Below are 27,151 nucleotides of genomic sequence, written 5' to 3'. Positions count from 1 at the left end.
CAAATTCCAAACCAGACTTTATTGGCAAGGCAAATCACGCAAATCTCCTGAGGGAAACCTGCCCTTGTATGATGCAGGAAAAGCTTTTAGGCTCCGATCCTGGTAAATGGAAAAGGACGGGGAAGATTCTCCATGGTGAAGCAGATTGGATGCAAAGGGCTCCCATGCAGTTCTAGTTCCTGAGGCACTTCCAGCCACTTGAATTCCAGCTCCCTCTTGTGTCCAGGAAGCTGGTCCTAGAACTGGGCTCCTGGGGAGTGAGATGGACTTCTGGTATGTTGTTTTACCTGCTCTTCCCCCATATAACTTGTGTGATGCAGGTGCTTTAAGGGATCGGGTGAACAATGGAGTAGGCAAAACCCTACAAAGTGATACCTACCTATGCTGCAGCCAGGCCTAGATGCTGGCTCTGTTTTCGCTAAGTCTACCCTACAGACACTGCCATAAGTGCATCTTGTGTAGACACACCTAAGCTAACATGGGTCCTTTGAGCAATGTAGTGACAACAGTGCTAAATTCAGCCCAGACCAACTGCCCCAGCATTGACTGAAGCTCCAGCTAACTTTACACTGTGTGCTGAGCCCTGTGTTGCTGTAGCTCCACTTTCACAGGGAGTCTCCTGACCTAGCTTTAAGCTGGCTTGGGCAAGTATGCCTCCATAAATTGCAGTCACAACCATGGCTGTAGCAGGGATCCACCCAAAGCAAAACCTGTGTCATATGTATTATTCTTGTTCTACAAGGTCATCACTTGTAATGAGCTAAGCACTGCCTACCAGAGCCTGGGCAGTTTCTGCTGCTGTTGCACAGGGTTGGAGCTGGAGGAGCTGCCAAGTGAACTTACTGCAGTGGGAGCATCCTGGGTGGTGTAACTGTAATGCAACTGAGCAGCAAGGCAGGGCTGAGAAGCCCTTTGACAAATGCTATTTCCCTGCTGCAACCACTAACACATCTTCCTAACACAGTAAAAAGGTACGCTGGACTGAAAACCAGTCTCTGAATATAGAATATTCATTTGCCGCAGCAGCTGATTACACAGGAGGGCCAATGCTCAGCAGGCACCAGCCAGTACTAAATTTTATCCCTTTATTTAATCCTTTGTTCTACAGGTAGGTATGGGCCAAGACAGGGCATGCAGGAGTCTCAAACCACTCACCAGGCAGCACAGGTTTTTTTGACTGAAACCCATGTCAGTCAAACAAAAAATGCATGAGCAGCTCCTTAAAAACAGTTCCTCAAGGGCAGTTCAACCTTGTCTTTTTCAAAAAGAGAAGGATGGAGGCCACACTGGGATGCTAGTCAACACACACAGAGACTGCAGTAGAAGCAGTGCTGTATGAGACTGGCTTCACCCACAACGGGCAGGCTTTCTCTGACAGGCACTTTTTCCCTTTAAAAACAACAAGAAACAGAAAGGCAAAATCCTGAGGAACTGGTCTCAGTCCTAAAATGAGAGTCAAAGGGTAACATACAGCTTGGAAGAACCACAGCCCTGCTCTCCCCACAAGCCAAGAGCAGGGGGCCATCCCTTGGCAGCATGGTTGTCTGGCTAAAAGTAGCTGAGCTGTCCAACAGGCAAAGTCCTTTTCAGCTGAAGTCTCTATCTGGCAGTACGAGGGGGGCTACCAGAGTCCAGAGGTAGAGGAGGAGCCCGGCCCAGCTGGAAGAGATCTTTACCCACACTGCAGTCCAAGGACTACTCATGGTCTGGAAATGCTCGTCAGGCCTGCAACACCAAACAGAAAATCCAAAATCAGATCAAATGAGTCACTGCAATGTACTACACAGGGTGTTTCCAGCTAGAAACTCCTGCTTATTCCCCTCGCTGCCCCCAGCTTCATAGATGCCTAACCAGCTAAGCCCTGAATCTGTCTAGATAAGTCAATTGCCCAGGTCATTTGGGAACCAGGCAAAGATCCTGTTTACTCCTCTACATGTCCCAGTTTTGAGGCATCCCTGTAATTAAACTGTGACTTGTGCTCAAGCACCAGCGTCTCTGTCGGAAGGGATCACTCCTCACTGTACAGGCCAGCTCTGCATCCCAGTGGCCTGGGGAACTGAGGAGAGGAAATATCTGCCCCCACTCTGCCTTGCAGAATGAGTGCTGCCCTGTGGAGAGTGCAAGCTGGATCCTGCTGAGCGGTGAAGGACAACTGGAGCTTGCTCTGACTCATGCATCAGCACCACAGGGGTCTGAAGGCAAAGTCACTGCCCTGCACTGTCAGTAACTGAAGGGTAACTGAGAGCTGTCACTAGAGCAAAAGGGAGAAGGGAGGGGCAGGTGGAACAAGCAGTAATACAGAGCTCTGGAAGGAATGGGGGGGAGGCTCTAATGGCCAGATCGTCCTAACTTGTAACTGGATCCTGCATTGCCACCACCAGCTCTTTCCCTGCCTTTCAGCAGACATTAAGCTCCTCTGCAAGCTCCCCTGGCACAGGCTTAGCAGAGTTCAGCTGAGGACACCTCCACGGATCCCGTCTGCTCGGATGCTGCTGCGGCTGCTGCTCTGCGCTGGTTACCTAGGCAACTTCATTACCAGCAGCAAAGCAGCAGGCGAGCCCAGGAGTCTGCCACTGACCACGTGCCCCAGCCAGTTCTGCTGCCCAGCTTGTAGCCACCATATTCACAGCAGCACAATGAAGGGGCTGGGGAAGCTGGGATGACCAAGGTGCTTTGCTTAGTTAAGCTGCCAATCATAACCAGGCCAAAATGTCTGCTAACTGCAGAGACCCAGCCCCATTTCCTACCAGGCCCTGCACTGTCAGCTTCGCTGGATAGAGCTGCAGGGACAGGGTGGGGCAAGCCAAGCAACCTCAGGCTTTTCTCCCAGCAAAACAGTGCTGTAGGCAACCAGGGGCAAACTCACTCCAGAAGAGCAGCAGCAGCAGGTCTGTGAACCATTCACGGCCTCGTCCAGCACCAAGGGCCCTATACTGCTCTGCTCTCTGGGGGGAATTTCAACTTCAGGAACCTCTTCTCTGGTTAGACAGAGTGGTGGTTCCTGCATTGGAGTCAGCACTATCTTCACATGCCTGAGGGGTGGGCAGTGCTTTTTATTCCACCAAAACCAAAGCTTTTAATGAAGGGAGGCTACTGCTTAGCCACCTCTGACGGATGGATGGGTCCCTTGTCTAATTGTGCCTCAGCTCCTCCATCCCAGACAACTATGGGCTAACCTCACCAGGAGCAGGTCACTAACTCAGTCTGGGACACAACAGCTACAGCTTGGCCCAGATGCAAACTCATTAGGTACCAAGTGACTTTTCTTGGTTCACCTTCAGCTGGGAGTTGAACCCCAGTATTCTCACTCCTGCACTAGGGTCCTACCCACTGACATGTCACTCCCAGGACACAAAGACACTGATGGAGCACACACCTGTACCAGTTTGTGAGCGTCATCATGATGTAGAGGGAGGCCAGGAAGAGGCAGAGGTGGAAGAAGCTGTAATTGTAGGACACGCTGTCCTGCTCGTTGTCATAGGCCCGGTGCACGCCATCTTCCAGGCTTGCCCCTCCACTGCCCGCTGCACCTGGGCCTTCCTCCGTCAGCATCATCTTATTCACTTGGGCATGGTCCGAGGAGCGAATGCTGGGAGCAGATGTGGGAGATGGGTTGAATGCAGGGCAGACAAGCTGGCAAGCTCTGTATTAATACTACACCTAGTCCAACACACAGACAAGTTACCCTCCTGCCAGGCTGTCCCTTTGGCTCACTATCTGAATGGAAACATCAGCTAAGGTCCACTGCAGGCCAGATTCAGCCCTTGGTTCCATTTGACCTGTCCCTTCCATGCCCTCCTGGTTTCAAGGCTGTTTCTAGCCCCTGAGAGCAAGTGTTTTTGGCAGCATGACCCTTCACAGAAATTCACAGGCTTTTATCATACATTGCAGTACAGACAAGAGAGGAAAATCACAGCAAGTTAAAAGGGTGTGAAGCTTTACTGTGTGCTAGCTGCACTGTGGCAAGTGTCTGCGCCTGGCCTCCCTGCAGCAAGTGAAAGCTGGGCAGCAATACTTTAGCAGTCAACGAAATAGAGTTAAGCTACCGCAGTTAAGCTTTCACTTAAATGGACATGTGGACAGGCACTTGGGTGGAGCTGATGCAGAGAAAGTCCCCCATCTCCTTTTAACTTGCTGCAATTGTTTCATTCGTCCCTGCCCCCCAGAAGGGGTACCATGTGCGAGGTGAGAGGCAAGGGCTCCTATGAGCCCTCATGTGAGCTCGGGCTACAAAAGACTAAACATGACAGTGATGGACAAAGACTCCAGTCAGACATGGCAGAAGCACCTTGGATCCTCACCTGATGAAAAGCGTGCACAGAACAAAGATGATCAATCCCACAATGCTCGGGGCATCCCACCACATGGTCACATGCCCCTCAGCCACTGGGGTGGCCGTGCTGTTCCTGACCAGGAGGGTAGGGTTACAGGATTTGTCTGTAACAGATTTCAAGATAACAATATAAAAAGCCAGAACCTTTCCAACTGCTCAGAGCCAAGGTGTCTTTTCATACAACATGACCTTCGTGGCCCAGAGCACTCCACCCTTCTGCCCCTGCCTTCCCCCAACACTGCAGAAGTCCCAGGGCCAATCCAATGTCACTTCACATGGGGACCTGCCCCCAAGGGCAGCTTGACACCACATGTCTTTAGTGAAGAGGATTTACCCCCACCCCTCCCAACAGGCCTCCAAAGTGGCTCCCCTCTTCACACTGGTGGAGCAAGCCCCAGGTCACTGAGTAGTTGTGCCAGCCCAGAGTAGTCTCTGGGCCGGCACAATGGTCCAGACTGGACCTGATGCCCAGAAACAATGGAAAGCAGGACCTGCAGTTACAGCCCAGAGACCACAGGAATCCTAAGGATCAGAGAGGAGCAAAGGCTGCTCTTCACGGATCTTTCTGGCTTGAGCTCTCATCTGTAACCAGCTGCAGTGGGCACAGTGAGGAGCAGGAAGCATTTAAGTTAACTAATACAAGTGAAAGCCAGACATGTAGGAGACCCTGTGGATGCTGGGGGTGGGAAATGATCAGGGAAGAGAAAGCCAAGAAAAGCCAACGCTGCTACATTGGGAGACTGGGGGGGAACATGTGGTTACCAAGACCCCCAGCAACCTACACAGGTCAATCACCCACCCTTGCCAGTGCTACCACCCCCATCACCCATGTCCAGCCAAGCAGGTTGGCTGAACACGCTGCTCTGACAAGTCTGAGGCTAGGATTGGTATTGTTTACTTGGGATATCAGCCAGAGGCCCTCAGGACCAGTTTCACTTACTTGGCACATTGGCCAGGGCCGACCAGGTGATGAACATGGTGTAGAGTGTGATAAGGGAGGCCTGCAGCAGGCCTGAGTGTGGCTGAGCATCCTGCAGAGAGGAAAAGGGGGTCATTAGGGCTGTATACCCTGTACAACCAGCTGCATAGCGCAGAAAAGCAGGCAGCACTAGCATCTGTACTGGTATTGTGTGGCCAGGTCAGTCAGCAGCAGTGTGACAGCTGAGGCAATCCAGGAGGAAAGAGCATTCTGCTGCCATGTAGTGTGGCTGAATGCCACCAGGCACAGCCAGGATGGCATAGCTCCGCCCAATGGGCCCCAAGCAGCTGGGCTGGCACCTGCTCCACAGATGCAAGGGTTCTTGAGAAAGAGATAATAGCAGCTCAGATCTGCGTGGGATGTCAAGCTTTGTTTTTCAATGCAGGAATCATTACACTGGATCAGAGCTACGATACATCCAATCCAGTCTCCCATCTGGGACAATGACCAGGGCCAGATTCCTCAGAGAAGGCACTAGTGACCCTGCAATAGGCAGCAATGGGGTAACCTATCTTGCAGGCATGTCTCTTCTTGACCCCCAAGAAGTTAGCTGCTCACCTATAGCCTAAATCCTCAGGGAAGTAGATAAGGGATAGAACTATCATATGGTACGACCATCAATATGCTCATCAACCATCCACATAACCAATCTTTCTATGGATCCTGCCAGCTGTTGGCATCAGTGGTACTTCAGGGCAGGAAGCTCCTGCTGGGTTAGTGAAAGGACTAAACAATGTTGCTGTAGGTCCCTGGCCTTCCTGTGGTTCCACAAGCCATGGAGTGCTGAACAGCTGGAGATGCCCCAAATCAGTGTGACCTGAGCACTCCAGGAAGCTACACGAAAGTGCAGTTGTATAAAAGTAATCAGGGTCAGCTTACAGCACAGTTTCCCATCATACAAAGCTGCCAACGTTTGTGAGAGGGGCTCCCTGCTCTCTACCTCCTTGTCCGAGCTGCTGAACAGGAATAAGAGGTACTCCTTGCTGACGTGTTAACTCAAAACTCCTCATCTCAGACAACAGCACCCCTTCCCTCACACATCAGAAGGAATGCCATTGAGATCAGAGCTCTGCCACAGACTTGGGCTGGGTGATAGGAACTTATCACCCTCTGCAAACCTGTACAAGGCCACGTGCAGGCAGGGAGCATCCAGTCTGCCTCAGCTCATTGCTCAGCTATTCACTCTGGCTGTTAAGTCAGACAAGCAGCCTGGTTGCTACCCCTGCAAAGTCCAGCTGGAGCTAGATGCAAGCCAGCGGGGCAAAGTAATCAAGGGAGCTGACTCCATAGCATAAAACAGGCTTCTGAGCATACCGCATTGACCCTGTACTGCAGCAAACAGCCAGCTAGCTCAACGAAAACAGGGCAGTTTAGCTCATCAGACTTTGCCTTATACAACAAGCTGGCTCCATTAGCAGAAATCAGGTTCCCTCTCCAGAGCTAAGCCAGAGGTTGTTTTATCCAAGCCCAGGTTTCAGCCACCATGGGACAACCCGATTTCAGACAAGGGGCTTGTTTAAAGGAAACCAGACTAGGTTGATCTGAGTTTTAATAACTTGCTGCCTTTCTAAAGTGGGCACACTGTTACATATCAACCTGCCTTGCTGGTCAGCTGCAGTTCTTGATTTAATCACCAGATGGCACATGTGCCCCAAAGGGGGAGTGAAGCAGCACAAGCGGTAGCAGAGGCCTAGGAGCATGCCACCTTTCTCCTCACCTGGATTTTGGGCAGGATGGACACCACAGAGATGATCACACAGAAGATGAGGTTGAGACTGATCAGCACCTTGTTCTCAGTGCAGCCATCATGCTTTGTGTAGTAGACATAAAGCAGCACCATGGCTGTGATGGACGCTGCATAGAAGATGAAGGTGACGAAGAAAAGGCCTGGAGAGGACAGAGAAGAGAGGACTGAGCAACACAAAGGGGAAGGGGAGCACTTGTGGGGCTCTGTTACCCCCCCAAATTTACTGTCAACTACTCCTAGAGCTCCAAAGGGACAGGGACTGCAGAGCAAGCACGCTGCCTATGCTGCAACCTGTCTGTAGGCACTTGGCCATTTTCTTTCACCCCACAAATATAGGGGAAAGAAGCATTAACATAAGGAAAACAGCAGCTGCTAGCAGGGTGTCTTTGGCCAACAGAGCATCTCAAACTTTCCAGCTCAGGGGGATTGATGAGAGCCACTTCCACGTAGCAATCCCTGGTAACGTCTCTGATGGCCAAGAACTCTCAAATCAACAAAAATGCCAAAGTGCACAAAGATAAAGATACGGACACAGGTTTTGTCATATGAAAAAAGAAGGTCTTTCAAGTTGGATCAATTTAGGCTGCTGAGGCCGTGTCAGTGTCTCCCCCACACTCCGTTCCAAAGGAGAAAGACTTCTAAAGACTCCCAGCATCACTCTGTACAGACCTGCGTACCAGCCTTTGGCATTGCCTTCATCTGCATTGCGAAGCCAGATCTGACTCCAGGAGTGGGCAAAGTCAATCAGAAGGATGAGCTGGATGAGGATGAAGAAGAAGGAGCCCACCACACCAAAATAGAACCACACTGGATTGGGGAGGGGAAACAAAAATACCAAGAAGTAAAAAAACTAATTAGCACCAAAGAAATGTCTAAGTTCATGAATAATTAATCCATTGGAGATGGAACCAAAGAAAGAGGCTTCTTCTGAGCAGCTCCTCTGCTTGAGCATTGCGGCAGTGGGACACCATCTCAGCACATGAGAGATGCAGCGCTTTAGAGCCAACATGCCATAGTGCATTCTGCCAAAATGAACTTGGCAGGGGAATTAGCTCCCATGACTGCACACTGGAATTTAGCTGTCTGTCCTCTGGGACAAGGGAGAGACCCATTAGCTGAAGCTAATGTAAAGGGCTGGTCTATACCTGAGAGTTAATTTTCATTAAAAAAAAGGAATGCATTTAAAAAGGGAAGTGGCTTTTCCTGAACCATGTGGAAACAAGCATCAAGATTTAGCCAAGTCATTACTCCAGCTTCTGTCTTCTCAAGCCCCTTCCCCAGCTGCATGGTCCCAGTAACCCACAGTTGCCCCCGCCAAGAGCTCTGCTATCCTAGAAGCCCTTATTCCTCTGCTGCTGTTTGGCTCAAGGTAGGTAACACATTCAACAAAGCTAGTTCAAACACTCTCCAGGTGTTCCTGGCTCCTCCCCTAGCTCAGTTGAAGATACAATTGTTATTTCTAGAGGTGCACTGGTACATTGATCCCATATCAGATAGGCACCGATATAAGGAAGATTGACAATATTGGCAAACAGCTTTTTTTGGCTGACGTAGCTGATAATGTGGCCAATAAATACCCCATGCATGCACGCAGCCACAGGGCAGCAGGCCAGGAGCATAGCTTAGCAGTGTGGAGAGCAGCATGGGGCTGGTAAGTTGGTTGTGGGGGAAGGTGTGGGGGGATGGAAGAGGTGTGGGGGGTGCAGATCAAGCCTCCCATGATGAGGGAGGGAGTGGAGTTGTGGCTGGTGGTGGGGCCGAGGCAGGGGCAGGCTCTGCATAGCCAGGGCAGGGCAGGACGTGGGATGGAGCTGTGAGTGGCTCATTCAGGGAGCACAGGGGAAGGTGGCTTCCACCGCTATGCACAGCCCAGGAGGGCATGGGGGGGGTGCCCCCCAGATCTGCACATGGGATGAGGGCAAGGTACTACTGCAGGCTGGGGCTGGGCTCTTCCTGGTGGGGAGACTGGGCCAGGGTTTTGCTCAGGGCAGGTGGCGGGAGGGGGCTGGAGGAGCTATGGTGAATTTTGGCGTGGCTATAGACCCTCCCCCATAGCCAACCTCCCAGCGCCCCTACTGCCAACCCAAAGGGAAGTCTGGACCCAGCGCCCCAACAGGAAGAGTTTGGTGCCCTTCCAGCCCCAGCCCACAGCGGCCAGCCGTCCTTGCCCCACATGCCCTCCAAGAGGGAGCATGGCAGTGGGAGCCATGCTCCCGCCCCCAGACAAGCCACTCACAGCTCCATCCCGCAATCTGCCCCACCCGCCTGTGCCCTAGCATCAGCCCCATCCCCACTCCATCCCTCAGCGCGGGGGCCTTGATCTGCCCCCTCTATGCCCCTTCCCTCACACAGACTTACCAACCCGATGCTGCTCTCCAAGCTGCGAGGCTACATATAGGCAATTGGATCAGTATTGACGGATCTGGCTCATTAAAAATCAGCCATCAGTATCAGCCCAGAAAATCTCTATCGGTGCACCTCTAGCTATTTGTGTAGCTGTAGTTCCCCAAAGCCCAGGAGCATATTATATTAAGCACTGTACATACATGAAGCAGAGAGCCAAATGTATTTGATATGTGTCCTGACAAAGCAGTGCACAAATTTGTGAAGGCTCAAGCTAATTAATATTAAAAACTGGCCTAATGTGGACCAGCATGAAGACCAAAGGTTCAGCCAGAACAGGAGGCAGTATCAGGGGGCAAATATAAAACCTCAAGTTGCCCAGGTTGGAGGACTGCCCCTCCCATCTGTCCCTGGGCACCCCAATTCCAGTGTAAAGCCTGAATGCACAAGCATTTCACCAAAGCTTCAGGCCAGCTAAAATGGGGTACAAGCAGACTGCCAAAAGAAGAGGTTCCACAAGTGAGAGATCTTCCCTGAAAACATCCTGCTATTCTCTTCAACTAACAGCAAAAGCAGCCTGTTAGCACAGCCTGAATGGCCATATTAAAGGTAACTTGCTGGCAAGTACTATTACATATCTATATGTCTATGCAGGTTTACCTGATGTGAAGGAGCCATCAGGAATATAGAAAGCGCCCACGGTGATGCCAATCAAAATCAGGAACTTGAAAAACCAGAACCTGAATGCAAAGACAAGCAGCAAGAAAAAACTGTGAGAGCTGGGAAGGACAGCATGCTGCCCAGATCCACTGAGACAGAGTGCTACCCTCTCCTTCCCCACAAGGACATGCCATCCAGGGACCACTCATGCCCCCTGGCATGAAGTCAGAGAGGAAAAACACACACTTAGCATCACTCAATGGACTCCCATTTATAACACATGGAATCTCGCAGCCTAAGGAGGCTGCCCTGGCTACAGTTAAAAATAGCCTCCCCCCTCCTCTCCAGTCGCAAAGAGTTCCCTTAAAAAAATAATAAATGAAAGTCTGCTTTTATAGCAAGATGCTCTGCCCCCGACTTTCCAGAGGCCAGTAATGATACAGCTCTTAAACTGAGTGCAAAACTGTCTCTTTCTTGCACCAACATCCATCAGAGAACCTAATTAAAGCTCCAGTCAGATTTTTATTTAATAAAGCAGTCACAGATCAATGGCTCCTACTTTCAAGTGAACAAGAACTAGCAGCAGGAGGCTATTACCCAACAACATTGACTGCTTCTACCCACAATAGCAGCAGGTTGCCTAGGGCCAGAATTGAAGGCATTTTATTTGGAAAGAAATTCCACCTAACTGCTATTATTAGACCTCACTCATGCAGCAGCAGCTGCCAAGATGAGAAACTGAAGCTCAACCAAGTTACTGCGTGAGAAAAAAACTATGCTAAACCCAAAGTAAACCCTAATCACTTCCACTGTAGAATAGCTGGGCCAGGCTCTGTTGCCAGGTTTAACCAAAAGAGGACTGGAAATCGGTTTCCCTGGCCTCAAAACTGACAAGACCCTAACTGAAACTGGCCAGTAGGTGTCTGCTCTGCAGGGCATCAACAATATAATGCACACCAGGTGTTTTTTAAGTTTTTTTCTTTTCAAGTAGTGATAGTATCACTAACTTGCTAGGGCATTTGACAGATGTGGTACTTTGGGTGGAGGGATTAACGCTTGCAAGACGCAACAAGTTCCAGAAGCCTCACCCGTTTTGAATGGCTGCTCTCGGATCCTTGCTGCTCCTCACGCATATCATGATCAAGGCAAACAGGAAGAAGAAAGCAGCCATGGCAAAGCCCATGCGATACACGGATTTATGACCCAGGAAGGAGTTGCAACTGACATGGCCTTCAACACCCAGGATCTGGCTGCCTCCTTTACAGAAGCCAGGAAGCTGTTGTAAGGAGAGAGAAAGAATTCAGTGAGCCTTAGAGCCAGCAGGGCCCTGCAGAGAACCACTGTACCTCCAGAGAGCTTGAGCCAGGCCATACCCTGCTGTATCCACAGTCTAAACAGACACAAGAGACCAAGTGTAAGAATGGAAGCAGAGCTGCAGTGAGCTGGCCAAGCTCAGTGATGGAGCTGGGAAGGTCCAACACTGTGGCTGCCAGTTGCTGGTATAAAAGTGCCAGCAGCTCTGCGCAGGCCTGCCCTTTCAGGGCTCCATGCAGAAGCATGGCTACTTGCAGGGTCAGGAGCTTTTAGAGCTCAACAAGGTTAAGCAAAGAAATTGTATCCTAGACTAGAGCTTAAGGGCTTGTCTGTGCCACTGCAGACCCTGATAAGGATGGGATAGGAGATGTCCTGACTAGTGATGCACTCCAGACCCCAAAGTTCATCACTGAAGCTGCTCCAGGCTCACCCATGGTCACTGCCCAGCCTCAGGCACATCAGAGACTGAGTGGGCACTTGAGACAAACCTGAAGCAGCCTCAAGGATCTGGAGATTGCCCACAAATTCTGGTGGGCAAGACATGCTCAGCCCCATCTTTGCTGAGACCTACTGCAAGAGAGATTGCAAAACGCATCGCAGTTGCTGTTTGGGAGCAAAATATTCTAAGGACACCTTCCTGGCAAGAACTGCAGTCCTGCAGCCAAAAGCCCTGGAAGTGGAGGGAGTCCACTTAAAACCAAGGATTGGCAGAGCTGTCTCCCTCCAGACCAGCTGTGAGTCTCAGTCTGAAGATGGAGTGACCATATCTAGCAGCAGGGTAGTTGCATAACACATTTTTAATGGATAGGGCAATCAACCATTGAAGCAACTCCTTAATAGATACAATGGACTCATCAGTTACAGTCACTGTTCAACTAGCACGGGCTAGATCGGGCTGGGGAAAGGAAATCAGCCCAGGTGGGCTGAGTCCCCCTCCCCAGAGTGACCATACCCCGCCTAATCTAACACCAGGGACGGGAAGTCAGCCCAGATGGGCTAAATCCCCGTCCCCGGCTGACTGAAAGGTCGAAACAGCCTCACTGTTTCAACGAAGCAACATGGAACAGCTGTTCTGAATTGAAATGAAATTTGATACGAAACACTGTTCCCTCAAAACTCAAGGCAAAACAGAACGGTGCCATTTCACACAGTCCTATTGACTAGTGCAACATATTAACATTTCTCTTTCAGTGCATGGGAACTCAAATATTTATATCTCATTTCACCTGGTAAATGACCCCAGCATCCCAAGTCCCAGTGTTTTGCTTCCACTTTTGCTCACTGGTCTCACCTTGGTAGGGAAGGGAAAAGCACTGTGGTTGTTATTTACCTTGTACAAGTGGTTTTCCACACCGGGTATTATCACGATGATGGACACTAGTGTGCCCAGGAACAGGAAGAAAGTGAAGATGAGGCGGGAGATGGTGGAATTCCTTGTAGAAGGGCAGCAGCCACACAGGAGACAGGGAGCTGACCCACATAGGCATGACACCTGGGGAAAAGAGAGTGAGCTGAGCAGAGAGCACAGAATGGGGAGATAATATAAGGCCCACCAGCCATTGTTCTCAGAAAGGTACTGCTTCTGGTTGCTTAGAAAGGGAGGGCTTCTCCCTTCCACCCCATGCCTAAAGCCTAAGAACCCCAGCATACAGGGGAAAGGGGTACAGTTTAGACACACCTTAAAAGACCCAGTTTACTATAAGGATTGGCTGATGAGCAGGGCTTGTATTCTAGACTGGGTCTGTGACTCTGGTCTCACACCAATAAACCTTACAGGAGCTAAGGTAAAAAGGAGGTAGAGTGTAATGACCATGCTGTCTGCATGCAGCGACCTACGGGGGTTGGTGTTTTTACCAGCATGGGGCCAGTTTTGCTCACAGCAGTGGCATCTCCCAGAGGGGAGGAGAGGGGTGAAGCTGACAAGGGGAGTCCTGCTCCTGTCTCCATTTTGGCACCCTCCCACCTTTGTCAATGCCCAAGACTCACACCCGGGTTGCCCAACCCCTAGTTATGCTAAAAATTTGAAAACAGAGCTGGCGGGAATTAGAGGTGCACCAATACATCAGTCCCATATTGGATCAGCATCGATTTAGGGGAAATTGACAGCATAGGCAATCGGCTTTTTTTGCCTGATGTGGCTAAGGTGGCCAATAAATGCCCCATACAGGCGCACAGCCACAGCATGCACGCAGGCAGGAGTGCAGCATCTGGCTGGTAAGTCTGTTGTGGGGGAAGGAGTGGGGGGCAGATCAAGGCCCCCATGGTGAGGGAAGGAGTGGGGCGGGGCAGGTGCTGCACAGCTGGGGTGGGGCATGGGATGAAGCAGCAAGTGGCTCATCTGGAGGTGGGGGGGGGACAGCTCCTACTGCTGTGCACACCCCAGGAGGGCATAGGGGGCGTGTGCCCCCAGATCTGCATGGGGCAGGCCAAGCTATGGCTAGGGTTGGGGCTGGGGCAAGCTGCGCTGGGTTCTTCCCGGCAGGGGGGTGGGGGCTGGGCTGTGCTGCACTCAGGGTGGGCAGCAGTGGCAACAGGAGTGGGTGATGGGGAAGCTACGGTGAATTTTGGGTGGCTGCAGCCCCCCTACCCATACTCCCCTTCCCAATGCTGCTGCTGCCTGCCCTGAGCACAGCCTGGCCCAGCCCCTCTCCAGGAAGAGCCTAATGCAGCCCCAGCTCCAGCCCACCCTGCAATGCACAGATACAGAGGCACACACCTCCCGCCCTCTGCCCTGCAGCCCCTGGATGAGCTGCTCGTGGCTCTGCCCCACATATCACTCTGCCCCGGCTGAGGAGCACCTGCCCCAGGCTCACTCCCTCCCTCACCACAGGGGCCTCAATCTACGCCCCCATGCCCCTTCCCCTACAACAGACTTACCAGCCTGATGCCGGTCTGCAAGCTATCTGGTTGCATATCGGAATCAGATTAGTATCAGCCGATATGGCTCTTTAAAAATTGGCCATTGGTATCAGCCCAAGAAATCTCTATCGCTACACCCCTAGCAAGAATTTTAATGAAATGTCTTTTTCACAAAAAAAGCCAGTTCAAACCACTGTTTCTGAAACAGGATCCATTCCCCTGAATTTCAACAGCTTCAAAAAACAAGGAAAATAGTTCCGCTTTTCAGTCCAAAATGACTGCTTTGAAATTCAGCTTCATTTACAATCAAAGTGAAGCACTGGCCTAGACTGAGATCTCTTTTTTGTTTGTCAGTTGGAAGTCAGAAGTTTTCAGGGTGGACTTTGCATACCAGCGCAGAGCAGAAACTTCAAATACCCCTGTGATGGGAAAGCAGTTTCCCACCCCATCTTAACTATACAAGGTCAGTATCATTAGCCCCCTTTTATAGATGGGAAATGGGATGCTGAAACAGTATGTTTAAGATCACTCCATGGGCCAGTGGCCCAACCAGAAGCACAAGTCCAGCTTCTCTGCATCCCAGATGGGTGTTTCATCCAGCTGGTCTCACCACCTTCTTTCTTAATTTTGGAAAATTTAGGTTTCAAGTGCCGTCCTAGTCCCATCTGCTCTGGATTCCCATATTCCCAGCAGCAATGGGTATTTTGTTAACAGCTGAACAGTTTAGCTGGCTCCACACGAGCTGTAGCAGCAGTAGCAGGGCAGCCAGGTAGTTATTCCACAGCTAAGAGACAGGGACATATTTTTTCCCTCTACTCCCTCAAAAAGCCTGTTTGTTTTGCTCTCCATTACAGACAGCCCCTAGCCAAAGGCCAAGTAACGTCTACATGTTGGAATTGCAGAGCCTACATGAGAATGTCCCTAGACATGGAAATCCTCATCTCCCCCACTCCTGATGGTGGGTATAGCTTGAGAAGAGAAAAAGGAGGGCTGGGGGGGAAAGAGTACTGTGTTATTTAAAGGACGTTTAAGAGGCTTCCTGGAAAAGAGTGTATGCATTTACATGACAAGCTGTATGAAGAAGAAATAGCATTTGGGATTAAATAGTGGAGAACGCTACAGGAACTGAAGTAAAAAAAATTATATCTACAGACTTTTCTATGGGAGGGGAAAAGAGTGACAGACAGATACAACCCTTCCAGACCAGCTGCTGTCTCATCAGGATTTAGGAAATAGAAAACTCATCTTTTTAGGGTTTCATTACAGATGTTTGGTCATTTCTATTTTACCAGGGGGTTGCTTCCATAGGCTGGGCTCTGTGTCTCATCCAGCTTTGCATTACAGTTCTTTACTTACCTAACTGCTTTTTAAACTGATTACACAGGAAAGGTACTTTGGTGAAAATCAAAAGTCAAAAGGATTTGGCCCACCAATGTCTAGACTACTCTTGAAACTCTGAAGCTGATCATACATGGTGTTCAAAAGCTACCACTGCACAGAGACAAACAGAGAAAGCTTCCTGAGCCAAGCATGGGGCCTCACTTCACTCAGCCAAATGAGAAAGACAGGTAAAATTGTGCTGTCCCACTGTTTCAGCTGAACTGAGTTTTGCATCACCAGTTATGTAGGCCAACTTTCACGTTCGCTAAGTATCTTGATCACTGGGATTTCCCTACACGCTTAAATTCCAGGTAAGTATGAAGCTATTTCTAATTTTCCAAAATTTAGAGAGGCCTGACTACTTTGCATTAAAGCAAATTTTAGAATCTTAATATTATTTCTGGCACAGTAACGTGCAACCCTGCACTTCACTCCAGGACATTTCTTGGCTCGTCTCATTTGAACGTACAATGGGACCAGCTCCAAGTTCTAGGCACTGATGAGCAGAACTTTTGAATTTGGAGGTGGGGGGAGAGAGGGACCTATTTCTGCATGATCAAAATTTGAAAGAAAAAAATTGGTAAATTAGGACAAGACAAAAAATTATAAAACGCACTGTACTTGGTCTACATAAGCAATAAGGTAGTGACCGTCTCATTACATGAACACATGCTTCTGTATTTTTTGAATTAGTATATTATACTGGGTAATAAAATTAAAGCTTAAGGATCTGTTGTCTATGACTCACTAAGCAGCAAACACTAATCCTGTTGCAAGAAGATGGCAGGTCCATAAAGAAGTATTTCAGTAACAACAGAAGAGCAAAGGAATTCCAGGTTTGCATTATGTAACTGCCACCCCCTTGAAAACTACTGAGGAAGAGAAGTGAAATGTATTTTCCGCCCTGAGCTATACTGGATACTCTCAGCTCCTGCTACGTGACGCAGATGTCCTAAAAGCTTGCTAACATCACTCAGGAACTATATGACAAGCATGTTGAAACTGCGTGACGTTACCACCGTATTTAGGGATAAAAATAACCAGGGAACCAGTTTGTTAGCATTAGCATAAATGAATTGCAGCATAATTGCTGCTGATAGCACCCGCCCTGCGCAGAATGTCACAGCATGTGACGCTTGCTGCTGACGGGGCCCCAGCCCAGCTACAAAAAGGAAGCAATCATATCATATATGTTAAGTGATAGCCAAACAGACCGTCTGTAAAATGGAACATTATTACAGTGACCTAAAAAAGGACAAAAATGTGCTTGCATCTTCCTTTTATGAAGTACAGAAGAAACTGCAGTTTAACCTCCTTGAGATTTATGAAGCAATGCTACAATTTCCCCAGTCATCTCCAGCATCTAACAGGAAAAACTGGACTTACAGAATGTGCATTGCAAATGTGAAACTCAAGAAGAGACTGGAAAATTTGGGGGGGGAAAAAAGCTTGCATTCAGGTGTTCTCGATATCTAATTTAAAAAACAAGTGAAGGAATAAAGGCACTTTTGTTCCATTTTTCACAACAGGTTACAAAGTCAGGTTACAGCAGTGGTCTCCAACCTTTTTAAGCAAGAGATCACCTTTGGCATTTAAAAGCAAACCAAGATCTACTGTGTGCCGCCACCCCCTTCCCCCCCGCCCAGCAGGTAAGTCTGCGGGGAGGTGCGGGGGGGGGAGGGGCAGATCGAGGCAGAGGGAGAAAAAATTATTTGGGGGCATGCCTCCCCAGCAGGTAAGTCCCACCTGGCCGGGACCCAACTCAATTTACCCCTGCTCTTGCCTCTGTGGCACTGTCCCTCACTGTGAGAGTCTCACTTTTGCCCCCACCTCTTCCCTCCCCCACTGACTGACCTGCTGGGCTGGGCCCTGCGTGTGCATGCACGTGGGTACTCAGCCCCCCATCCCAGCCTTGGACTGACTCCAAGAGGCTCTGAGATCTACTGCAAGAGGCTCCGAGATCTACCAGTGGATCAAGATCCATTGGTTGGTGACCAGTGGTTTAGAGGATGGTCTGAAATGGCCAGGGAACTTATGACGGTTTGTTGTATATTCCCTTTCTTCAAGGAGAACGTGCTTAATAAGATGCACAAAGCCTAGGTTTTCCAAAACAATTAATGTTGGATGCCAGACTGAAGACCCCTACGAAAGGGCATGTTTCCACAGACAGGTGCTCACTGTTCCCAGAAAAAATCAGTTCTCTCTCTCTCGTAGATTGTAAGGGGCTGAAAGCGACCTTGCAAGATCATTGGGTCCAGCCCCCTGCACGAGGCAGGAAAGGCAACAGCTAGGTGACCGTCCAATCTCCTCTTGAAGATCTCCAGGGTAGATGATTGCACCACCTCTGGACGGAGCCTATTCCACAATCTAGACTGTGAAGAAGTTTTTCCTAATGTTGAGCCTGAAACGTTCTTCCAGGAATTTGTGATCATTGCTCCTGATTTTCCCCAAGGGTGCCCTGGTGAACAGTTGTTCACCAAGCCCTTGATGTATTCCCCTGATTTAACAGTAAGCTGGTACCAAGTCCCCTCTCAGCCTTCTCTTTTTTAACCTGAAGAGTCCCAGACCCCTCAGCCTTTCCTCGTATGGTTTGCCGTGTAAGACTCTAATCATACGGATGGTTCTTTTTTGGACTCTCTCAAACTTGTCCACATCTTTGTTGAAGTGCAGTGCCCAGAACTGAACGCAGTCCTCCAGCTGCAGTCTCACCACTGCCGAGTAGGGTGGAAGAATCACTTCCTCGGTTTTGCTGGCAATGCATCGATTGATGCATGCCAGGGTATTATTTGCCCTGCTGGCTACAGCATCACACTGATGGCTCATATTCATACTGTGGTCTATTATTACCCCTAGGTCCCTTTCAGTTGCGGTGCTGGTCAATTTGGCGCCACCGAGCCTGTAAGTATGTTGGGGATTGCTCACCCCCAGGTGGAGCACTTTACACTTCTCAATGTTGAACTTCATCTGGTTCCAGTTTGCCCAACTTGCCGGCCTGTCTTGATCTGCCTGTATCTGTAGTCTACCTTCAAGCATGACCACGTTTCCCCCATAACTTGGTGTCATCTGCGACCCCGGCCAGTGAGCTCTTCAGTTCCTCATCCACATCATTGATAGAGATGTTGAAAATAACTGGAGCAAGCATGGACCCGGGTGGGACACCGCTGGCCACTTCTCACCAGGATGACACAGATATGTTCATTAGTACTCTATGGGTCCTGCCCCGCAGACAGCTTCCTACCCACATGGCTGTTGAGCAGTTAAGCCCGCAATCCTTCAATTTGCCTATGAGAACATCTCTCACATCAACAGTGTTGCAAAGTCTCATGATTTTTGGCATTGTTCTTAAAATCTATACTTTGGGAATGTGAAAAACTTAGCTCTTTCTTTTATCTATATTTATATTATATTTTATATAGATATAGACATATAGATAAAAGAAAGAGCTAAGGTTTTCACATTCGCGAAGCATAGACTTTAAGAACAGTGCCAAAAATCATGAGAGTTGGCAACACGGCATCAAGCTGGGCACCTGGGGTCACATTTTTAAGATCAGACTGGACATGTGCTCAGCCTACAACATTTTGATCTGCTGCCTGTAGAGCCACTCAGCCAAGTTAGTTTCCTTCTGACTGACTCTTCTGCTACGAAGTGCTAGTACTGTACTCTTAATACTGGCACAGAAAAGTGCACAGTCCTGTCCAGACCATTAGCGCAAGAGAAAGATTTGCTGAATTCTAGGGCTGTGCGAAACAGCATCATTTCGCTTTCACTTCCGTTTTGACATTTCAATGGAAGAGTGTTTCGTTTTGAGTTTTGCTTTCTTTTGAAAGCACTGTTCCATTTTGTTTCGTCAAAACTCTTTGGCTGTTTCAATGCTGTTTCGACGTTTCACCTACAGCCAGCTGAAGATCCGTGCTGCCGCTGGTCTCAGCGGGCAGCACCAGCCTCCTATGATCTGGGAGGCAAATTGAGGGCCTGCACCCTTGGGAGCCGTCCAGCACAGCTGCCGCAGCCCTCCCAATGGTGCAGGCAAGCCCCTGATCTGTCTGCCAGATAACAGGAGGCTGGTGCTGCTGGCTGGGGCAAATCAGCTCATGCAGGTTCCTGCCCCCACACAAGCTGATTTGCCCTGGACACCGCACTATCCTCGGGTCTACTCTGGTGCGGGGCCTGGGGAAAATCAGTTCATGCCAGGAACCGACCCCGCCCCGATCCCAGGACCGGGAAAGGTCTCTGCACGAGCTGATTTGTCCCAGGCCCCGCACCCTCCCCCATTCGGCTCTGGTGCAGGGCCTGGGGAAAATAAGCTTATGCAGGGACCCAAGGCGGCAGTGGGTCCCCACATGAGTTGATTTTCTCCAGGCCCCACAACGGAGGGTGCGGGGCCCAGGGAAAAAACAATCATGATGGGACCTGCCACTGCCTTGGGATTGGGGTGGTGGCAGGTCCGCACACGAGCTGATTTGCTCCGCACCCTCCTCTGATCGGCTTCAGTGTGGGACCTGGGGAAAATCTGCTTGTGCAGTTTTTCTCGTGCAGTTCAGCCCGGGGATCAGGGCGACGGCAGGTCCCCGCACGAGGGATCTGCCCCTCCTCTGATCAGCTCCCGTGTGGGACCCAGGGAAAATGAGCTTGTATGGGGACCCACCGCTACCCCAATCCCAAGGTGGCAGCAAGTCCACACATGAGCTGATTTGCCCTGGGCCCTGTACCAGAGCTGATCTGGGGAGGTGGGGAGAGCCACGGCTGCGCTCCCCGCGGGGCTGAACCACATGGGCCTGCAGAGCTGCTTGGAGTGCAGCCCTGGCTCTCCCTTGCCTCCTACCGCTGGGCTGCTTCGAAATTCAAAACATTTCAAAACTTTCTAAACATTTCAACTGGCCTCGTTGCGTTTCAAAGCTGTTTCAAGCCCTTTGCTTCACTTCAGTTTCACTGTTTCGAACTTGAAACAAATCAAAACAGCATTGAAACGAAACAGCCAGCAAAGCTTCACACAGCCCTACTGAATTCAAAGAGAGGGGAAACCTGCTTCTTATTTTTAAAAGATTATGCATTTCTGCTAATGTGAACGCCAAGAAATATACAAGGTTTCCAGATATGTTTTAAGCAAGGCAATGTTCATTCATTTCACTTTTTAGTGATAAACTTAGTTGTTGTCTGAAGTGTTGTTACTGATTAATTTGGGCTCTGATCCAGGAAAGCACTCAAGCACACATTTCAACTTTGAGCCTGTAGGCAGGCTCCCTGACATGCCAAGCACTCGATTAAAAAATCACCCCCACAAATCATATCCAAAACAACTGAGAGATCAGGCAACAAGAACTCCCTATTTTCAAACTGGAGGGATCTTTATACTTGATTTCTGAGTCTGCTTCACAAGTTTTACATGCTCAAGCCCTAGAAAAACTGCTGCCTTTTAAAAAGAAAGCTGAGATTCTCATGCAATTACTTGAATCAAGCTGCTGAGGGTTTAAGAAATAAACTAACCTAAAACTGCAAGACTTGCAATAAAAATCACAAGAGTTGGCAAGACTGAATTTAAGCGTGTGCTTCAGTGCTTTGCTGGATCCATGCCTTAGGTAGTATACTGGCCTCAGCAGCAGGATGTTACACACATGAATTGTTATTGATTCTGAGGAAAGCCCAGAGGGCACCGGCTCTAATTAAAAAATTAAACACAGCTGGTTTGAGTTTGTCACGTCAAAAAAGCAAAAATTGCATACTATTTGCAATGTTTTATCAGAGCATTTCAAACAATGGAGAAGCAAAAATACAACCAATGGGCTTCCTAAATACTGGAGCCCTGCAAGCAGTTCTTGAGCATATGCAGAGAGTAAGAAAAAACAAATGTAATGGTCTCCAAGGAAGTGTTCAATGTGATCAGGAAATTCCAGCCACAGCACTGCAAGAGAGACCTGAGTAGTCAAGGAATAGCAGCTTTGTGAAGAACATTTATGCTTTTGCCAGATCCCGGGCAGTCCCCCGTGGCTGTAGCAGGGAGCTGCAGCTGACTCCGATCTGGGAAGTACTAGGGGCTGGGGGAGGAGACCACAGGGGGACCCCTGCCTTCCCCCCCAACCCTCTCTGCCCCCCCCACCCGGCTCAGTACTTTAAAGCTTACCAGTTGCTGCTGCGTGGGGCGGGGGGGCAATCCCTGCTGTCCCCCACTGCCCCACGCTGCATGGGGGGCTCTGCCACAAGTCCCCCAACTCCCCCACGGGTGCCCTGCCTGGGCCAGCTCCAGCCCTTTAAGAAAAAAAAAAACAGAGAAAAGCCCCAGGACTCACCACTCCTGCAACAGCCTCGAGGCTTCAGGGGGTCATGCAGAGCCCCCCACATGGTGCAGGGCAGCAGGGGGCAATGGGGATTGCCCCCGCTGGCAGGAGCGGTAAGCCTAAGGGGGTTTCCGGGGGTTTTTTTTTCTTAAAGGGCTGGAACTGGCCTAGGTGGGGCACCTGTGGGGGCGCTGGGGAAGTGAGGAGGGGTCGGGGGGTCTCATGCAGAGGCAACAGGGATAGCCTCCCCACACTCTTCTTCTGGAAAAAAAACCCCAGTGGAGACAAGGATAGTTAGCATGTATTAGGTATGTCCCCATTATTGAAAAAACTGTGTTGCAATAAAGACCCAGAGCAAGTAGAGAGCAACTCATTGTACTATGTCCACTGCTGACCTACCATCACAGGCCTCCAAGACAATACCAGATACCACAAAGCTGCACCTCACAACCAACACTGCAGTTTAACTCCAGTTTCCAATAAAGTAGCATATGGGAGGAAAGTTTATCTGGCTGTCTCACAGCTATGCATGAGTACAAACCAATGATTTGCCACAAAAATAATTACTCTTGATCACATGTACAAAAGAACAAGAAATCTATTAAATGTGAAAAAAAACAGTACTGTTTAACTAAGTTAATTGCATAAAGGAAGTTAATGCCATGGCATGAAGTGCACCTTACTACAGAATCACTCTTTTTTTTCTATAAACAAGCTCAAGCAAATTAAATGCAATAAAATACCACAATTAAACGCAACATTTTAGGCAAGAGTCAAGTCAAAAAGCTCAGGAAACTCCAACTTGCAGTTCTGACTTTAAAAAGGTAACTACTAAATATTAGTTAAGTGGTAGGTAAAGGTATAAAAGCTTAACACCCAAAGAACATAACACGTTGAGTTGAAACAAAGGGACAAAGTTAGTCTGAAACCCTAGAGCCCTGCATATCCAAACTACGAAGTCTTAGCCATGCCTCCCCACTATTTCTTGCTTAAGCTCTGTACTCTACAGTCTTGTATTAACAGGTTTTTGTATTAGCTACATTTCATCTCCAATAACATAGATTTTCTGCTGTCTAATGTCCCTGTGTTACCCTCCTCTCCCCTTCCTATGTGATGGAGCAGGCTAATGCATTTGAAAAGGGGCATTTCTATACAAGCTTGATATTTATTAAGCCTTATGGAAGGAAGCAGCTTTGCCATAACAACATGACTTGAAGCAACTAAACTTGCCCACTTACACACTCCTCTCTTGCTCTCGTCTATCACTTTTTCTTCCACCACTCACTAAATGCAGCCTCCAGAGGCCTTGAGAGGAATAAAGAAAACATGCAGATTTGTTGCTTTAAAACAAAAGGAAAACTGAGCAGCTAATGTGTTTTGTCATGTTGTATGAATTACCGTACATGGCAGCTTTCTGCCATGGGACATCTGGGCTCAAAACCAGGTGTGATAACCCAGAGTTGAATTGTTTTGAAAGTTGCCTAAACATTTGAAGTAACCTGAAGTTAAACGGTTTGTCTCAAACATTGTAAGCGAGCACATTACTGCAAATGCTGACTCTGTGGTAACAAGTGCTGGGGGAAGTGGGAAGTAATGCGGGTCCTGTGTAGGTGGATCAGTGCACTGTATCAGCTTCCTTAAGCTGCAGCTTGTGTAAAATTGGTTGTTTGCTAACCTGAGCATGCGCCAAACAAAGGTCACGTTTCGGTCAACTCAGCTACCATTAGAAACCCCCAATGAGCCCACCGACTCAAATGGGAAAGTTTCTAGAACTCTAAACTGCGCAAGTCCAAGTGACGACAGCCAGAGGCGGAACCACCATGAGGGAAGAAGATAAAAGGCGAACAGAAAAACGCGCGGTCGTCGACCCATCACCCACGGATCAAGAAAGAAGCGCCAGCGACGGAGACACGCGTCGACAATGCAGGATCCAGGGGTGGTGATATCTCTCTCTCTCTCTCTCTCTCTCTCTATTTTTCTCTCTTTCTCCCTCTCAAGTTTTCCTTCCTTCTCCTTGCCTCATGCGAATGTTTCTAGTAATGAGTTTTGACCAAGGGTTTTAATGTCGTTATTGAGTTAACCAAAATAAAACAGTGAATTGTTCACTTTGAGAGTGTTGCCTAACCATGCCGCACAGAGGATTGCAAAAGTACCTCTCCCTTCACCCCACCGAGCGGGACAGGACACCAGGCTTATTGTTTAAATTACTACAGCATGAGTTCATGGCTGAGGACTCAGATACCATGGTACAGAACAGCAGGCAGACATGCAAATGGAAAATGCAGTGCTGCATATTTGCATCCCAGTCAGCAACATGAACTCCCCACTTGGGCTATTCCCGATAAAACAACCTGCACCAGGGAGACTTCAGTCTTCAGTGCAACAGAGCTGGGTATGAAAATACTTTGTTTGCCAAAAATGGATTTCCGATTAACAGAAACTATTAGCAAATTTGGATCAAATTCAGCAGTGGTTTGTCTAAAAAGTAGGCACTCATGGACCAAAACAAAATTGTTTTTACACTTATCAGATGTTTTCCTTTTGAATATGGGCCACTTCATCTGAACTCAAAAACTGACCTAAATTTTAAAAAAGAATAAAGGTTTTTAAAAGGATAAATAAGCCCTCAAGATTAGAAACATTCTATTTTGACCCCCAACAAGACCTTTTTGGGTTTTTTCCCTTAATTTAAATTAAACAGTGCAAAACATGTCTGCTTCAGTTTGTTCCACTTCATATGCATCACTCCTCCCCAGCTTCTCAGTACAGCCACTAATTAAAAAAATCCATCATCTGGCCAGCTCTGGTCAATAAAACTAATTGTGAACACCACTATCCAGGTTGCATCTCACAAAATGATCATCTCTTGCCTTGGACAAAGAAAGCCGGAATTAGGATTGGAAAAGCCCATACCCTTTCCCTCAAGTTATCCCCTGGCAGATTTCTGCCGTTTGCCCAATGCCTACATGGATATATTTTTTACCCTGGATTTTCAAACATTGCTCAATATAATACAACCGCTACGCTTTAAAGGCTCTAGTACATTACAGTGTTGCAATTGCTTTTGAAGTGCATTCAGGTTGGGAAACCTTCCTGCTTCCAGTATTGGTAACCCAGCACTCTGGCATTGGCCTGTGGCAATAACTACAGAGCGCAGCGACAGTTAAGCCCCAAAAGACCTGCCTGGAATTACGCTTTGCTGCCTCATTCCAGCAAGCCAGGTCATCGCAGGGCAGGTCTGGCTACAAGTAACCAAATATGATTCAAGCTGCCAACTTGGGTGAGGTTCCTTTCATACAGAGAGCAATGTAAACCTAGAAAAATGATTCAGTGAGGGAGATCATTCATAGTTACACTCCCTGGACTAGCTCAGAAACCAGCCTTCCCATTCCCAATTATACAATATGACAGAATCCTGACTATACAATGCAAGTGCCACGGCATTATCATACAGCTACTGTACTTAATATATGCCTCTGAAGGATGGAAATAATTGTGCCAGGAAGACAACTCTTGCCCTGAAGAAGTTTGATCAAATATCCACGTTACTGAAGAACCCCCCAAACAATATTACCTCCACAGAAAGCTTAGACAGGCCTGCCAGACATTAAAGTCACACATGGTCCCAATTACAGTCAGAAACTTATGAACAGTTGTATTTCGTAGTAGAAACGTTTCTTGCTTTCTTTTCTTTTTTTTTAAGTTGATCTCACTAAAATACCAAAGCACATTAGAAAATGTGTATTGGTTTTTAAGCTAGCTCCACTAATATTTAAGGTCTGTCCATTTTTTAAGCTTTGACAAAGGAACAGTGCAACGATTTGTTCTACTTTTTTAAGGGTCTTTTGCATTCTCTTATGAAGTATTTCAGCGACTACAACATTTGCTAGCTTGAAGGTCTGGTTCGATGAACACTAATGCATGTGAATTCTTTCAGTGGGTGTAGTTATTCATGTGTTTTCAGGATTAAGCTCATATCTATACTAAGTACAGGCTGTTCATAAGTTCCTGTCTATTACTGGGACCGTGTGTGACTTTCATGTTTGGTGGCTGCTTTGAAACTTTCTTTTGCGGTGATATTGTTTGGTGTGCAAACTTATATATAGACACATAGCTATTGAGATATAGATCTGTATGTGAGCTTAAACCTGCAAAACATGAGTAACTATTGCCGAAGAAAAAATGTGCGTGTCTGTGTATGTGTACCTTCTTGCTCCATTTTACGTGCCTTGAGGAGTGGAGGTGTACATGCATGCGTGTGTGTGTGTGTGTACCTTCTCTCTTTCACAATGTTATGTGCCTCAAGGGTGGGGGGTGTACGTGTGTACATTCTGTCTCACACAATTTTATGTGCCTTAAAGGGGGGGGGGTACGGGTGTGCATGCATCTCAATCCATCACAGTTTTATGTGCCTTAAAGTGTAGTATTATTGAGCGGCTTCGTTTTTTAAGACACCGCCATATAAAAAAAATGTAATGCTTCCTTTGAATCCAAAAGCAAAGGCTGTTCTGACAAACAGCTTCCTTGCGGGGTCCAAAGCTGGACGGACGGACGGACACACGCGCGCACACGCGTCATGAAAAGAAGCAGTGTCCGGTGCTAAAGACAGAGGGGGACAAAGCAGACAAGTTGCTCTATGAACCAACCCCCGTCCCATTTTCAACGCAAGCGCTGACCTGACCCGGGAGAACTACCCAGCCCCTTCAGCAAAGACCTGCAGCTCGATGGGCCTCCCTGGGGCACCCATGTCAGCCGGCCTAACGCCAGAGACCAGCTTCAGCCCACGAACCTGGGCTCCCTACCCGCCGCCACCCGCCAGGCTTCACGGGCACCCCGGGCAACAGGCCCGTGGTCCCCAGCTACTCGGTACTGGCGCTGCCTGTCCAGGGCGCCGGGGAGAGGGTCGAGGAAGGCGCGCCGCTGAAAGAGTTTCCAAGCGGGCTGTCAAAAGCGGCGCCAGGAGGAAGCCCCCGAGCCTGGCTCGCTACAAGTTGAAGGGGAGGCGGGGCGAGGGGAGAAGAGAGAGTGGGGAAAAGGGGCGCTGGGAAAGAGGCACTCACGCAGCTGAGGAGGGAGCACACCCCCAGGCAGGCCCCCATGCCGCCGCCGCCGCCGCCGCTCGCAGGGCGCCCCGCCCCGCCCCCCGTCGCCCCGCCCCCGGCCGGGCCGGGCCGGGCCGGGCCGGGCGCGCTGCACCTGGCGCGGGGCAGGGCCTCGGCCGCAGCCCCGGTGCCCTCCGGGGAAGACAGAAGCATCTTTCT

At 49.0% G+C, this 27,151-nt stretch overlaps 1 protein-coding gene across 1 annotated transcript; it reads right to left on the bottom strand.

Annotated features, from left to right (window-relative positions):
- SERINC2 (serine incorporator 2) lies at positions 1-27,151 on the bottom strand. Its single transcript, XM_090057966.1, has 10 exons — positions 26,951-27,151; positions 12,707-12,868; positions 11,151-11,338; positions 10,063-10,142; positions 7,729-7,866; positions 7,030-7,199; positions 5,274-5,364; positions 4,302-4,437; positions 3,377-3,589; positions 1-1,725 (listed from the first exon to the last, which is right to left on the bottom strand). Exons 1-10 carry the CDS (start codon positions 27,143-27,145, stop codon positions 1,587-1,589), a joined length of 1,512 nt encoding a protein of 503 aa, XP_089914092.1. The 5' UTR covers positions 27,146-27,151; the 3' UTR covers positions 1-1,586.

The sequence above is a fragment of the Crocodylus siamensis genome, chromosome 7, assembly GCF_052110815.1.
Source record: "Crocodylus siamensis isolate JL-2025a chromosome 7, ASM5211081v1, whole genome shotgun sequence".
NCBI classification, from domain to species: Eukaryota; Metazoa; Chordata; order Crocodylia; family Crocodylidae; genus Crocodylus; species Crocodylus siamensis.
Note: the sequence above shows the minus strand (reverse complement) of the source record. Positions and strands in the feature narration are given on the sequence as shown.